Source organism: Furipterus horrens, unplaced genomic scaffold (assembly GCF_987537825.1).
Source record: "Furipterus horrens unplaced genomic scaffold, mFurHor1.1.pri manual_scaffold_17, whole genome shotgun sequence".
Classification (NCBI taxonomy): Eukaryota; Metazoa; Chordata; class Mammalia; order Chiroptera; family Furipteridae; genus Furipterus; species Furipterus horrens.
In genome coordinates, this window is record NW_028327187.1 from 27,320,357 (window position 1) to 27,336,085 (window position 15,729).

Here is a 15,729-nt window from a genome sequence, read left to right on the forward strand (position 1 = left end):
ATTATGTGGAAGTGAAGCATCCAGGCTCATTTTGGAGGACTATTTTATGAAAGAAATAGGTGGTCAAAAAGAGCTGGTACAGTTTTCTGCTTGCCACTATGCTGTGTGGAGTCAGTAGCACTAAATCACATTCACCAGGACTCTTGCCTCTCTTGCCTGAATGGCTACAGACTGCCTGTACTAAAACTTCTGTCACCATTTCACCTCAGACCTTCTGGAGTTTGCATTTCTCTTTCTCTATATTGATTTTTTGCCTTTGAGTCCCCTTTAAAATCATGATACCCCAACACACATAGCTTTTTCTGAGTACAGCTATAGCCTAGTAGTGTCATAAAGGAAAATACAACAAGCCTAATGCTTCTCTCATTTTTTCATCTCTTCTGCCATCCCTGGATGATACTCTGGCCTGATTCAACTGATAATATGATGCTGCAGTTGAGCAGATAGTAGCTGTATACCATTCTGCCTCCAAACAAAAGGCATGGGACCACTTCACAAAAGCCCAGCGTAAAAATATCAGCGTTTGGTGCAAACAAGCTGAGGTTGGTAACTTTTTATTCTGGTAAGCCCTGAGGGAGACAATTTCTTTCTTTAACAAGTTATTGATTTGGAGTTTATCCAGAATTAAATAGTGCCAGGCTCCTGTGGTCACAACAAGGCCCTAATGAAACTCCAAGACATGTTCTATCACCTGTCACTGTGTCCAGACCACCTGCTGCCAAAAGAGTAATAAATGTGCACATTCTTCTGGATAGAAACCTTAGTAGTGAAAATGTATTGGGTTGGCCAAAAAGTTTGTTTAGTATTTTTTAATACAATGGTGCCAGTAGTGCTTAGATGCCTTTAACTTCATGTGAAGCAATTTTGTTAGATTGTACTATGACAGCTGCCATATCAGCGTGCATTTTGAAAAATTTATCAAAATTGGTGCAGCCATTTTACTATTGAAGGTAGACGAATATATGCAACATTTTTGCATATTATGCTTTATTATTTTAAGAAAGGTAAAAATGCAACTGAAACAAACAAAAAAAGATTTGTGCAGTATGTAGAGAAGGTGCTGTGACTGATTGAATGTGTCAAAAGTGGTTTGCAAAGTTTCTTGGTACTGCTGACATTTTGGCCAAATAATTGTTTGCTATGGGGCTGCCTTATGCATTGGAAGATGTTTAGTAGTACCCCTGGCCTCTGCCCATGGAAGCCAATAGTGGGAGATAGCAAATATACTCAAAAGATCCAAAAAAATAAAATTATTGGTGAAAATGAAAAATGTGTCTTTAGTTTTACAAAAAAAACTAAATAGACTTTTTGGCTAACCTAATAGCTGTGATAATTATAAGTTTACTTCTCTAAGCTACCTAGTCTTGGGTACAGCAGTAATCACTGACCTGTGAATTCGGTGTTATTATTATTAGGGCTGTCTTACATTTATAAGAGCATCTTGACAGTTGAGGCTGGAAGCTTCCTGTTGTTACATTGGAGCATTGAAATTTCTGAGCTTCTTTTATCAAACCTGCTCAACCATCTTTATAGGTGTCAGCTTTAAAGATAACAGAGGACTCTGATTTCAGATTAAGGTTGACACATACCTCTCTGCTTGTGCTGAAGTGACATTTTTAGTGTAACACTAGAATATATCTGATGTGATTAGGTTGCTATTCTGAATCCAAGATTAAAAACCAAGATAGGAGATTTGTTTTCACTGACTTGTCTTTGGAATGGTGTCACATATATCTCAAGTTCTTCTGTTCCTATGGGCACCTTTGCCCTGACACTTTCAATCTATGTATGCAGTGACTTTTTCAACTTTGTTTTTGAGTCCCCCTTACCAGTCTGGTAACATTTTATTTATTTACTTATTTATAGATTGGCATATTCTTTCACATTTAAATAGCATTTTAATGCATTTACATTTTATAAAGCATTTCACATTGGTTATCTCACCTACTTTCCAATAGATGTGGTATAGTTGGAAACAGTTTCATGGAGTCAGACATGAATCCAAATCTTAGCTTTGACACATTAAAGCTGTGCGACTTTGAGCTAGTCATCCTTTCTCAGTCTATTTCTTCACCTGATAATTGGAGTTAATAGTGAAACCAGTCTTACAGAGTTAAATGTGATAAGAGCTGTATAGATAGCTTGAAAAATGTAAATGTCGTATAAATGAAATAGTATTATTTCAATTTATCATGAACAACTCCATAAGGACTAATAAATATAGTATCCATGTTTTACATGTGAGCAAACTGAGACAAAATTATTAAGTGATGCACACAAAACTACACAGCTAATAAGATATCTGGAGGGGACACACACAATGAGTGAGCCATCAATAATCAAAGCCCAAGTACAACAAGAGAGCCCATATAAACTGAATAAAGAGTATCCCTAGAGCATTCAGATCAGGAAATCAAAGAGCTTACACCACTGAGACCACAGAACACCTGCCACAGAAGTCCACCCCATGAAGACAGGCAGATGAAGCAGAGCAATCTGAGGTGCAGAAACAAAGAGTCACCTAAAATGGGGAGACAAAGAAACAACCCAAAATCAAAAGTAAAGGAGGAATTCTCAGAAAAAGAGCTAAACAAAATTGAGGCAAGCAATCTATCAGACATAGAATTCAAAATAATGGTTATAAGGATGATCAAGGAACTCATTGAGAACTACAAGGAACTTAATGGGAACTACAGCAACATAAAGAAGGACATAGAAACTATAATAATAACCAGGAAAAAATGAAGAATACAATATATGAAATGAAAAATACACTAGAAGGAATCAAAAGCAGGCTAGATGAAGCAGAGAACAAAATTGGCAAGCTGGAAGACAAGGGAGAAAAAAATACCCAGTCAGAGCAACAAAATGAAAAGGACTAAATAAGAACAAAAATAGTTTAAGGGAGCTTCAGGACAACATGAAACATAACAACATTTGCATCATAGCAATATCAGAAGTAGAAGAAAAGGATCAAGAGATAGAAAACCTGTTTGAAAAAATGACAGAAAACTTTCCTAACTTGGTGAGGGAAGAAGTTATGAAGCTTAGGAAGCATAGACGGTTTCAATAAAGATGAACACAAAGAGGCCCACTCCAAGATTCATCATAATTAAAATGGCAAATTTTAAAGACAGAGAGTATCTTAATGGCAGCAAAGGAGAAACAGCTATTAACATACAAGGGAGCTCCAATAAGGCTCTCAGCTGATTTCTCAACAGAAACATGACAAGCCAGAAGGGACTGGCATGAAATAATCGAAGTAATGAAAAGCAAGAACCTACTACCAAGACTACTCTATCGATCAAGGTTCTCATTTAAAATGGAAGGTGAAATAAAGAACTTACAAGACAAAGAAGACTAAAAGAATACCTCTCCACCAAACCAGCACTGCAAGAGATGCTAAAAGAGCTGCTATAAGAAAGAGAAGAGAGTAAGAAACACAGGTATAGAAAAATGGCAATGAATAAGTACTTATAAATAATAACCTGAAACATAAATTGATTGAATGCTGCAATAAAAAATACAGGGTAGCTGAATGGATAAGAAAACACAACCCACATATATGCTGTCTCAAAGAGACCCACCTCAGAACAAAAGATGTACACAGGCTGAAAGTGAAGGATTGAAAAAATATTCCAGGAGAACAGACATGAAAAGAAAGCTGGGGTAGCAATACTTATATCAAACAAAATAGACTTGAAAGCAGAGGCCATAAAAAGACATAGGAAGTCACTGCATAATACTTAAGGGAGTAGTCCAACAAGAAGATATAACCATTGTAAACATATATACACCGAATATAGGAACACATACATATATAAGAAGAATCTTCATGGACTTTAATGAAAATATCAACAGCAACATAATCAGAGTAGGGGATTTTAACACCTCACTGTCAACAATGGATAGATCTTCCAAATAAAGAATCAAGAGGGATATTGTGCCACTGAATGACACTCTACATCAAATGGACTTAATTGATAAAACAGCAACTTTCACCCAAAAGAAGGAAAATATAAATGCTTTTCAAATGCACAAAGAACATTTTCAAGATAGACCACATGAGAGGACACAAAACAACCTCAACAAATTCAGGAAAATAGAAATCACATCAAGCATGTGCTCGGATCATGATGGCTTGAAACTGGAAACCAACCTCAAGGAAAAAACTCAAAAACATTCAAATACATGGACAATGAATAACATGTTATTAAATAATGAATGGGTTAACAATGAGATCAAGGAAGAAATCAAAAAGTAACTGGAAACAAATCAAAATGAACACACAACAGCCCAAAACCTATGGGACACAGAAAAGGCAATCATGAGAGGGAAGTTCATAGCAATACAGGCCTACCCAAAAAAAAAAAAAAATCTCAGAAAAACAACCTTGTAGGCATCTACAAGAACTAGATAAACACCAACAAAGTCCAGAGCATGTAGAAGGAAGGAAATAATCAAGATCAGCAGAATTAAATGACATACAGACTAAAATAAATAAATAAAAGGATCAGTGAACCAAGGAGCTGGTTTTTTGAAATGATAAACAAAATTGACAAACATTTAACCAGACTCACAAGAAAAAGAGAGGACCCAAATAAATAAAATCAGAGATGAAAGAGAAGTTACAACCTATACCACAGAAATACAAAGTATTGTAAGAAATTACTATGAACAACTATATGCCATGAAATTGGACAACCTGGGTGAAATAGACAAGTTGCTAGAAACATACAGTCTTCCAAAACTTAGTCAATAAGAAGCAGAAACCCTGAGTATAGTCTGATAATAACTAGTGAAATTGAAGGAGTAATAGAAAAAAACTCCCAGCACACAAGCCCTGGACTGGAAGGCTTCCCAGGTGAATTTTACCAAACATTTAAAGAAGAGATAACTCCTTTTATTAGGCCAGTATCATCTTACTCCAAAAACCATGTAAAGATACAACAAAGAAAGAAAACTATAGGCCAATATCTCTGATGAACATAGATGCTAAAATCCTCAACAAAACATTGGCCATATGGATTCACCAGTACAAAAAGGCCATACACTATAATCAAGTGGGATTCATCCCAGGGATGCGAGGGTGGTACAATATTTGCAAATTAATTAATGTAATACAACCATAAACAAAATGAAGGAAAATAATGACCTGATCACGTCAATAAATGTAGAAAAAGCATTTGATAAAGTACAGCATGCATTTGTGATAAAAAATTCTCAGCAAAGTGGGAATAGAGGGAGCATACCTCAACATAACAAAGGCCATATACAGGAAACCTCCTGCCAACATCATCTTCAATGGGCAAAATAAATAAATAAATAAAAGTTTTCCGCCTAATATCAGGAACAAGACAAGGGTGTTCACTTTCACCAGTCTTATTCAGCATAGTAGTGGAAGTTCTAGCCACATTGATAAGACAAGAAAAAGAAATAAAAGACATCCAAATTGGAAAAAAGGAAGTAAAACTGTCATTGTTCCCAGATGACATGATGGTGTACATATAAAACCCTATAGTCTCCACCAAAAAAAATATTTGATATAATAAGTGAATTTGGCAAAATAGCATGATACAAAGTCAATATTCAGCAATGGCTGGCATTTTTGTATACCAACAATGAAATATCAGAGAGTGAAACCAGGGGTGGGGGAGAAATCCCATTTAATATAGCAACAAGAAAAATAAATTACCTAGGAATAAATTTAACCAAGGATGTAAAAGACTGATACCAAGAAAACTATAGAACACTGAACAAAGAAATTGTGGAAGATACAAATAAATGGAAACATATGCCATGTTCATGGATTGGAAGAATTAACATCATTAAAATGTCCGTGCTACCCAAAGCAATCTATAGATTCAACACAATACCTATTAAAATACCAATGGCATATTTCACAGATCTAGAACAAATACTTCACAAATTTATATGAAACCAAAGAAGACCACGAATAGTCTCAGGAATGTTGAGAAGGAAGAAAAAAGTAGGAGGAATCACAATACTTCATATCAAACAATACCACAAGGCCACTGAAATCGAAACAGTCTGATACTGGCATAAAAACAAACACATAGGTCAATGGAACGGAATAGAGAGCCCAGAAATAAATCCATATCTCTGCAGTCAATTAATATTTGACAAAGGGGGAAGGAGCACACCGTGGAGTAAAAATAACCTTGTTAATAAATGGTATTGGGAGAACTGGACTAGTACATGGGGGGGGGGGAAACTAGAGCACCAACTTACACCATACACCAGAATATATTAAAATGAATAAAAGACATATATATAAGTTGTGACACCATAAAAATCCTCAAGGAAAACATAGACATTAAAATTTCAGATATCTGAACTTCTGGCCAAGATTGAGGCCTAGATAGACACGCTGCATCTCCCTCCACAACTAAGAAAGAATGCAACTATCTCAAAACTAGAAACAACTAGAAGTTCCAGAAAATCGAGCGGTATGGAAGTCCAACAAACAAAGATACAAAGAAGAAATACTCACCAAGACAGGTAAGAGGGGCAGACCTGGGGTGGAGAAAAAGCAGTGTGGTGGCAGCAGCAGCAGTGGCAGTAGCTGCAGACCAGTGGAAAGCACAGTCACACATTTTAAAAATTAGGAAGGGACACCTGGTGAACACTCCCAGCACCAGACAAGAACACACAGCTCACAGTTCCAGCGCTGGAAAATAAAGCCTCATTGTTTCTGACTGTAAAAACCAGTGGGTGTTGGGGCAGAGGAAGAAACTGCTTGTCTCTTAGCACAGTCCACTTGTTGAAAGGGCCCCCATGGTCCCAGAATGCCTGCAAACCCACCCACTCTGGAAACAACAGCCAGGGAAAGAGTTAGACAGGTGCCAGACCCATACAGGAAGCAGTACAAGTGTCTGGAATGGGCACGAGTGATGAGCAAGCAGCATTGTTCCCTCTCAGACACCTCCCACACACCCAGCACCACAACGTGGTGAAACAGATCGCCCCGTACTGATGAATACCTAAGGTTCCGCCCCTTATAACAGGCGCAACAGCTCTGCCTAAGACACAGAGACAAAAAAACACAGGAGCCTATCAAGATGAGGAGGGAACGGATCAAGGTTCCAGTGGGAGAACTAGGTGACAAGGAGATAACCAACCTAACAGATGTAGAGTTCAAAACACTGGTGATAAAGATGCTCACAGACTTGACAGATATGCTTAAGTATGGCAAACACATACGAGAAGAGGTGAAGGCTATGCTAAATGAAACAAAGGAAAATCCACACAAAGCCAATGGTGAAGGGAAGGATACTGGGTTCAAATCAATGATTTGGAACATAAGGAAGGAAAAAACAGTCAACCAGTACAGAATGAGGAAACAAGAATGGAAAAAACTGAGGAGAGGCTTAGGATCCCTGGGACAACTTTAAATGTGCCAACATCCGAATCATAGGGGTACCAGAAGGAGAAGAGGAAGAGCAAGAAATTGAAAGCTTATGTGAAAAAATAATAAAGGAAAAGTTCCCAAATTTGGTGAAGGAAATAGACATACAAGTCCAGGAAGCACGGAGAGCCCCAGGCGAGCTGGACCCAGAGGGGACCACACCAAGACACATCATGATTAAAATGCGAAACGTGAAAGATAAAGAGAATCCTAAAAGCGGCAAGAGAGAAGCAGAGAGTTGCCTACAAAGGGGTGCCTATAAGACTATCAGCTGATATTTCAAAAGACACATTGCAGGCAAGAAGTGACTGGCAAGAAGTATTCAAAGTGATGAAAAGCAAAGACCTACAACCAAGATTACTCTATCCAGCAAAGCTATCATTTAAAATGGAAGGGCAATATTGGAAGATGGCGGAGGAGTGAGGAGAGGCTGCAGTTTCAGGCTCCCGAGACCCGTCTGCAGTTTGGGCTAATTGCAGACAGAACATCTCAGTGAGCAGCTGGACACTGGCAGGAGTCGAGCCAAGGCACTGCTGGATTAGAGAAAATCCATCTGGGAACAACCTGTTTAGTGAGGATAGCGGAGGAAAAGGGGACGAAACGGGATTCCTGACGGCGGCGGCTGTCTGAGCTGCGGCTGGACATACACAAAGGCTTTTTGGCGACCACAGGCTACCCTGGAGAGGAGTTGGGAGGAGAGCGGATCTCTGCCCACTGGCAGAGACCGGACTCAACCAAGTGGCATTGGCGCTGAAGGAAAGGAGACAGCGTGCAGCCGGGCAAGTGAGAACATAATTCTCCTTTATATTTTTCTCTAGTGGACGGTGGAGAGGGGAGGAAAGTTTGGGGGTGGTAGGCCATTCTTGAGGAGTGCAGGCGCAGTGGTGCACTCATCCAATCCCCAACCCTACCCTTGGGTCGCGGGGGCACACATAGGGAAGTGCACTCACTCACTGGCCCAGGTGCGCGAGGCCGTGAGTCCAGGCGTCCCTCGGACACTCCCCAACGGACATAAGATCAGTGCCCCAACAGGCACAGGGTGGGCCCACTGAACACGCAGAGGACCGTGTGCAGATACCCCTAGACAGCTCCTGTGGGCGCCGGCCCCAGGCCGGAAAACAGACCACCAGCTCAGGCTCTGTTCGTGCCCACCCAGATGGGTGAGGGAAGGCGGGCGGCTGCGGCACCGGAACAGCGGGCAGCAGCGACTCACAGACGCTCACTTCCACTGAGCACAAGTGTCCGCGGCCCAGCCCTAAGAGGCGAGAGACCAACTCCTGGAGCTTGGCTCAGCGGGACTAAGGGCAGGGGCACGCAAGCGGGAAAACATCTCAGCCCGGGGACAATAGGTGCCAATCGCGGGGCAAGTTCTCGGGCCGCCCCCGCGCATGCACGGATGCGCACAGGGACACCTCGGCGCGAACGCAGAAACACCTCGGCCCAGCAACAATAGTCGCCAACCGCGGGGCAAGTTCTCGGGCCGCCCCGCCCATGCAGGGACACACGCGGGGACACTTCGGCGCGATCGCGGAAACACCCCGGCCTGGCAACAATAGGCGCCAACTGCGGGGCAAGCTCTCAGCCGCCTCACCCGTGCAGGGACGCGCGCAGGGGACACCTCAGCGTGAACACAGAAACACATCGGCCCGGCAACAATAGGCATCAATCGCGGGGCAAGGTCTCAGGCCACCCGCGCGTGTAGGGATGTGCGCAGGGACACCTCGGCGCGAACACAGAAACACCTCATCCCGGCAACAATAGGCGCCAACCACGGGGCAAACTCTCGGGCTGCCCCGCTCGTGCAGGGGCTCGTGAACAAGGACACCTCAACTGGCTCCAGCGGGCAGTAAGGGAGCGCACAGTGCTGGCAACCGCGGGTGCGCACCATTGCGGCAACCGTGGGCGCACACCAGTGCTGCAAGAAACAAGAACCTCTGAACCACCACACTAGACCAGCAGCGGACGCAGAAAAAGAAGGCAACACACCAAGGCTAAAACGGAATAAAAACATCGCTTTTATTTTTCCTCAATTTTTTTCTCTCTTTCTTCTTTCTTCTTTCTTCTTTATTCTTTCTTTTCTTTCTTTCTTTCTTTATTCTTTTCTTTCTTCCCTTTTCTTGGGTTTTTTGGGGTGGTTTCAATTTTTTTTCTCTCTTTCTTCTTTCTTCTTTATTCTTTCTTTTCTTTCTTATTTTATACTTTTCTTCTCTTTTCTTGGTTTTTTTGGGCGGATTTTTTGTGGGTTTTTTTCTCTCTCTTCTTTCTTCTATATTCTTTCTTTTCTTTCTTTCTTTCTTCTTTTCTTTCTTATCTTGCGTTTTTTTTGGGGGGGGGAATTTTTTTTCCTCCCCTTCCAAAAGGAACAACAAACTTTATCTCTAACGTGTTGTATATAACCTCTACTTCTCATCATTTCTCTTTAATCGTTGTTTATTCATTTGTATGTCTAGTTTAGTCCCCCTATCACTCTAAATAATAGAATATAATTACTATATAAACCCAACACAATACAATCCCACTTTCTTACTATATTATGCATTTTTCCATCCTTTTCTTCTATTTTCATTAACATACAATGTAAATATTACCTACTGGCTTGCACAGTCTCAACTATTATTAATCTATCACCCCCTCTATCAAAAATTATATTTTTCTTCCCCAAAAACAACTCATCTATTCTTCTTATAGTATAAAAGCTCTAATCTCTTTACATTTATATTAATACGGGCTCATTGGCTGACGATAGCGGGATAGAGAGTGGGGGATAATTTTTGAGGGTGTGGGTCTCCTGCCTGGGCTGTGTGTTTATGTTTTTAACAGCATATCCACAAAAGAACTCAAGAAAAAGTGGATAGAGTGACTCTCAACCAACTAGCCAGAAGTAAGATCCTACCAAAGAACATCTAAAATATAACTAATCAGCATAAACAAATGACATAAAGGGTAACTCAAGAACATCAGGATCAGGATATCAAAGAGACTGCAGCACTGAAACACCCAAATCTCCGATAAAGAATCTCACACCACAAAGCAGAGAAGTCAAAGCAGACTACACCCCCCCAAAATAAATAAATAAATAAAAACAAAAAGAATCCAACATGGTAAGACGCAAAAATAACCCCTCAATGAAGAGAAAAGAGGAATCCTCAGAAAGAGAGCTAGGTGAAATAGACATAGCCCCAATGTCAGACATGGAATTCAAAACAATGGTGGTAAAGAAGCTCAATATACTCGATATCCTTAAAATCAACTCTGATAACCTCAAAGGAAGTTACCAGCAGCTCCAAGAAAATTACAGGGAACTTGCAGAGAATTACACCAGCATAAAAGAAGACTTAGAAACTGTTAACAACAACCAAGAAGAACTTAAGAATGCAATCTCTGAACTGAAAAACACAGTAGAATCAGTCAAAAGCAGACTAAATGAAGCAGAGGATCGGATTAGTGAGTTAGAAGATAATGTAGAGAAAACTCCCAGACAATACAGCAAAATGAAAAAAGATTGAAAAAATATGAACAAGATGTAAGGAAATTACAGGATAGCATGATAAGAAATAATATCAGGATCATAGGAATTAGAGAGGGAGGAGAAAAGGACCAGGAAATTGAAAAACTGATAGGACAAATAGTGACAGAAAATTTTCCAAACCTGATGAGAGAAAAAGTTATACAACTTCAGGAAGCACAGAGAGTTCCAATGAAGAGGAACCCCAAAAAACCCACTCCAAGGCACATCATAGTTAAAATGGCAACATTCCAAGACAAAGAGAGAATCCTAAAAGCAACAAGAGAAAAAGAGCAAATAGCATACAAGGGAGCTCCGATAAGGCTATCAACTGATTTCTCAACAGAAATATTATAAGCCAGAAGGGAATGGTCAAAAATATTCCAAGCAATGAAAAACAAAGGCCTACAACCAAGAATACTCTACCCAGCAAGGCTCTCATTCAAAATAGAAGGTGAAATAAGGAGTTTCTCAGACAAAGGAATACTGAAAGAATACATCTCCACCAAACCAGCATTGCAAGAGATGCTAAAGGGAGTGTTGTAAGAAAAAAGAAGAAAAGAACAAGAGAGGAGAGGAACAGAGGTACAAAGGGAAATGAATAAATACACGTCAATAATAACCTTAAATGTAAATGGATTAAATTCTCCAATTAAAAGACAGAGGGTAATGGAATGGATAAGAAAACAGGACCCACATATTTGCTGTCTACAAGAAACACAACTGAAAACAAAAGATTTACACAGACTGAAAGTAAAGGGATATAAAAAAATTTTCCAAGCAAATGGACCTGAAAAAAAAGCCAGGGTAGCAGTCCTCATATCAGACAAAACGGATTTCAAAGCAAGGGCAATAAAAAGAGACAAAGAAGGACATTTCATACTGCTTAAAGGAACAATCCATCAAGAAGATATAACTTTGATAAACGTATATGCACGCAACATAGGAGCACCCAAATACATAAAGCAAATACTAGAAGACCACAAAAAGGATATCAACAACAACACACTCATAGTAGGGGACTTCAACACTCCATTATCAACAATAGACAGATCATCCAAGCAAAGAAACACCAAGGATATACAGGCATTGAACAACACACTAAACCACATGGACTTAACTGATATGTATATATATATATATATATATATATAGAACTTTTCACCCCAAAGAAGCAAAATATACATTCTTTTCAAAGGCACATGGGACATTTTCAAAGATAGACCACATGATAGGTCACAAAACAAGCCTCAACAAATTCAAGAAAATTGAAATCATATCAAGCATCTTTTCAGATCACAATGCCTTGAAACTAGAAATCAACCTCAGAGAAAAAAATGAAAGACACCCAAACTCATGGAGATTGAATAACATGCTATTAAATAATGAATGGGTTAACAATGACATCAAAGAAGAAATCAAGAAATTTCTAGAAACTAATGATAATGAGCACACAACAGCCCAAAACCTGTGGGACACAGCAAAAGCAGTCCTGAGAGGGAAGTATATAGCAATACAGGCATATCTGAAAAGGATAGAAGATTCTCAAATAAAAACCTAACCATAAAGCTACAAGAACTAGAACAACAACAACAAACAAAGCCTAGGACAAGAAGAAGGAACGAAATCATCAAGATCAGAGCAGAACTAAATGACATAGAGACTAAACAAACAATCCAAAAGATCAACAAAACTAGGAGCTGGTTCTTCGAAAAAATAAACAAAATCGACAAACCTCTAGCCAGTCTACTCAAGAAAAAAAGAGAGAAGCCCCAAGTAAACAAAATCAGAAATGAAAGAGGAGAAATCACGACTGATACCTCAGAAATACAAATGATAGTTAGAAGTTACTACAGACAACTGTATGACAAGAAATTTGACAATCTAGAACAAATGGACAAATTTCTAGAAAAATACAACCTTCCAAAACTGAATCAAGAAGTGGAAAAGTCTCAACAGACCAATAACAAAAAAGGAAATTGAAACAGTAATCCAAAATCTCCCTGCACACAAAAGCCCTGGACTGGATGGCTTCACAGGCGAATTCTACAAAACATTCAGGGAAGAACTAACTCCTACCCTCCTCAAACTATTCCAAAAAATCCAAGAAGAGAAAATCCCAAACTCTTTCTATGAAGCCAGTATTATCCTAATCCCCAAACCAGGTCAAGACACAACAAAGAAAGAAAACTACAGGCCAATATCACTGATGAACATAGATGCTAAAATCCTCAATAAAATATTGGCAAACAGGATCCAGCAATACATCAAAAAGATCATACATCATGATCAAGTGGGCTTCATTCCAGGGATGCAAGGATGATTTAATATTCGCAAATCAATAAATATAATACATCACCTAAGCAGAATGAAAGACAAAAATCACATGATCATATCAATAGATGCAGAAAAAGCATTTGATAAAGTACAACACCCATTTATGATGAAAACACTCAGCAAAATGGGAATAGAGGGAGCGTACCTTAACATAATTAAGGCTATATATGAGAAGCCTGAAGCCAACATCATACTCAATGGACAAAAACTGAAAGCATTCCCCCTGAACTCAGGAACTAGACAAGGTTGTCCACTCTCTCCACTCCTTTTCAACATAGTGTTGGAAGTCCTAGCCACAGCAATCAGACAAGAAAAAGAAATGAAAGGCATCCAAATTTGGAAAGAGGAAGTAAAACTTTCATTATATGCAGATGACATGATAGTATACCTAGAAAATCCTATAAACTCCACTAAAAGACTACTCGATATAATAAGTGAATTTGGCAAAATCGCAGGGTACAAAATAAATATACAGAAATCTAAGGCATGTCTGTACACCAACAATAAAATCTCAGAGACAGAAGCAAAAAAGAAAATACCATTTACTATAGCAACAAGAAAAATATAGTACCTAGGAATAAACTTAACCAAAGAGATCAAAGACCTGTATTCTGAAAATTACATAACATTGAAGAAAGAAATTAAGGAAGATACAAATAAATGGAAGCAAATACCATGTTCTTGGATGGGAAGCATCAACATCATCAAAATGGCCATACTACCCAAAGCAATTTACAGATTCAATGCAATCCCTATTAAAATACCAATGACATATTTCACAGACCTAGACCCCGAATAGCAAAAGCAATCTTGAGATGGAAGAATGCAGCAGGAGGAATCACTATACCAGATATCAAACAATACTACAAATCCACTGTAATGAAAACAGTCTGGTACTGACATAAGAACAGACATATAGATCAGTGGAACAGAATAGAGTCCAGAAATAAACCCAGGCCTCTATGGTCACCTAATATTTCATAAAGGAGGAAAGAACATAAAATGGAGTGAGAAGAGCCTCTTTAACAAATGGTGCTGGGAGAACTGGATAGGGACCTGCAAAAAAATGAAACTAGACCACCAACTTACACCACACACGAGAATAAACTCAAGATGGATCAAAGACTTAAATGTAAGCCGTGACTCCATAAAAGTCCTAGAGGAAAACATAGGCAAGAAAATATCAGATATCTCACGTAACAATTTCTTCACGGATACATCTCCTAAAGCTAGACAAATAAAGGAAAAAATAAATAAATGGGATTACATCAAACTAAAGAGTTTCTGCTCAGCAAAAGAAAACATCAGCAAGATGAAAAGGAAACCAACCATACGGGAAAACATATTTGCCAATGACATCACAGACAGGGGACTGATTTCCAAAATATATAAAGAGCTGATACGACTCAACATCAAGAAAACAAACAACCCAATTAAAAAATGGACAAGGGACCTGAACAAACACTTTTCCGAAGAGGACATACAGAAAGTCCATAGACACATGAAAAAATGCTCAACATCATTAGCCATCAGGGAGATGCAAATAAAAACCACAATGAGATACCATTTTACACCAGTCAGAATGGACATCATCAACAAATCAACAAACACAAATGCTGGCGAGGATGCGGAGAAACGGGAACCCTGGTGCACTGTTGGTGGGAATGCAGAGTGGTGCAGCCACTATGGAGAACAGTATGGAATTACCTCAAAAGATTAAAAATGGAACTGCCTTTTGAACCAGCGACTCCACTACTAGGATTATACCCGAAGAATCTTGAAACACCAATTCAAAAGAACTTATGCACAATATGTTCATTGCAGCACTGTTTACAATAGCTAAGTGCTGGAAACAACCTAAGTGCCCATCTGTAGATGAGTGGATCAAAAAACTGTGGTACATTTACACAATGGAATACTATGTAGCAGAAAGAAAGAAGGAACTCCTGCCATTTGCAACAACATGGATGGAACTAGAGAGAATTATGCTTAGTGAAATAAGTCAGGCAAAGAAAGAAAAATACCATATGATATCACCTAATACAGGAAACTAAAGAACAACACAAACAAAGGAACTAAGTAGAACAAAGAACAGAATAGCAGTCAATAGGGGGGACGGGAGAGGTAGAGAAGGGGGATATGTAAGGGAAGGGTTTAGTCAAAGAACCCATATAAATGACTCATGGACATGGACAACGGGGAGGGATATGATTGTGCGAGAGGGGGTGGGTTGGGTGGAAGAGAGAAATTGGGGGAAAAGGGGACAACTGTAATTGAAAAACCAAAAAAAATAAATAAAATAAAATAAAATGGAAGGGCAGATAAAGTGCTTCCCAAACAAGGTAAAGCTAAGAGTTCATCATCACCAAGCTGTTATATTTTTTAAGTGTATTTTATTGATTATGTTGTTAGAACAGTCCAAACTTTTCCCCTTTGTTCCCCTCTGCCCAGTAACCCC

General features: G+C 39.2%; 1 protein-coding gene across 1 annotated transcript in view; it reads left to right on the top strand.

Moving 5' to 3' along the window:
- ENOX2 (ecto-NOX disulfide-thiol exchanger 2) overlaps positions 1-15,729 on the top strand; it is a 339,831-nt gene that overhangs the window by 254,437 nt on the left and 69,665 nt on the right. The window contains exon 8 of the mRNA XM_090263952.1: positions 436-542. Coding sequence (XP_090120078.1) covers positions 436-542 — 107 coding nt within the window. The remainder of the gene's footprint in view (positions 1-435; positions 543-15,729) is intronic.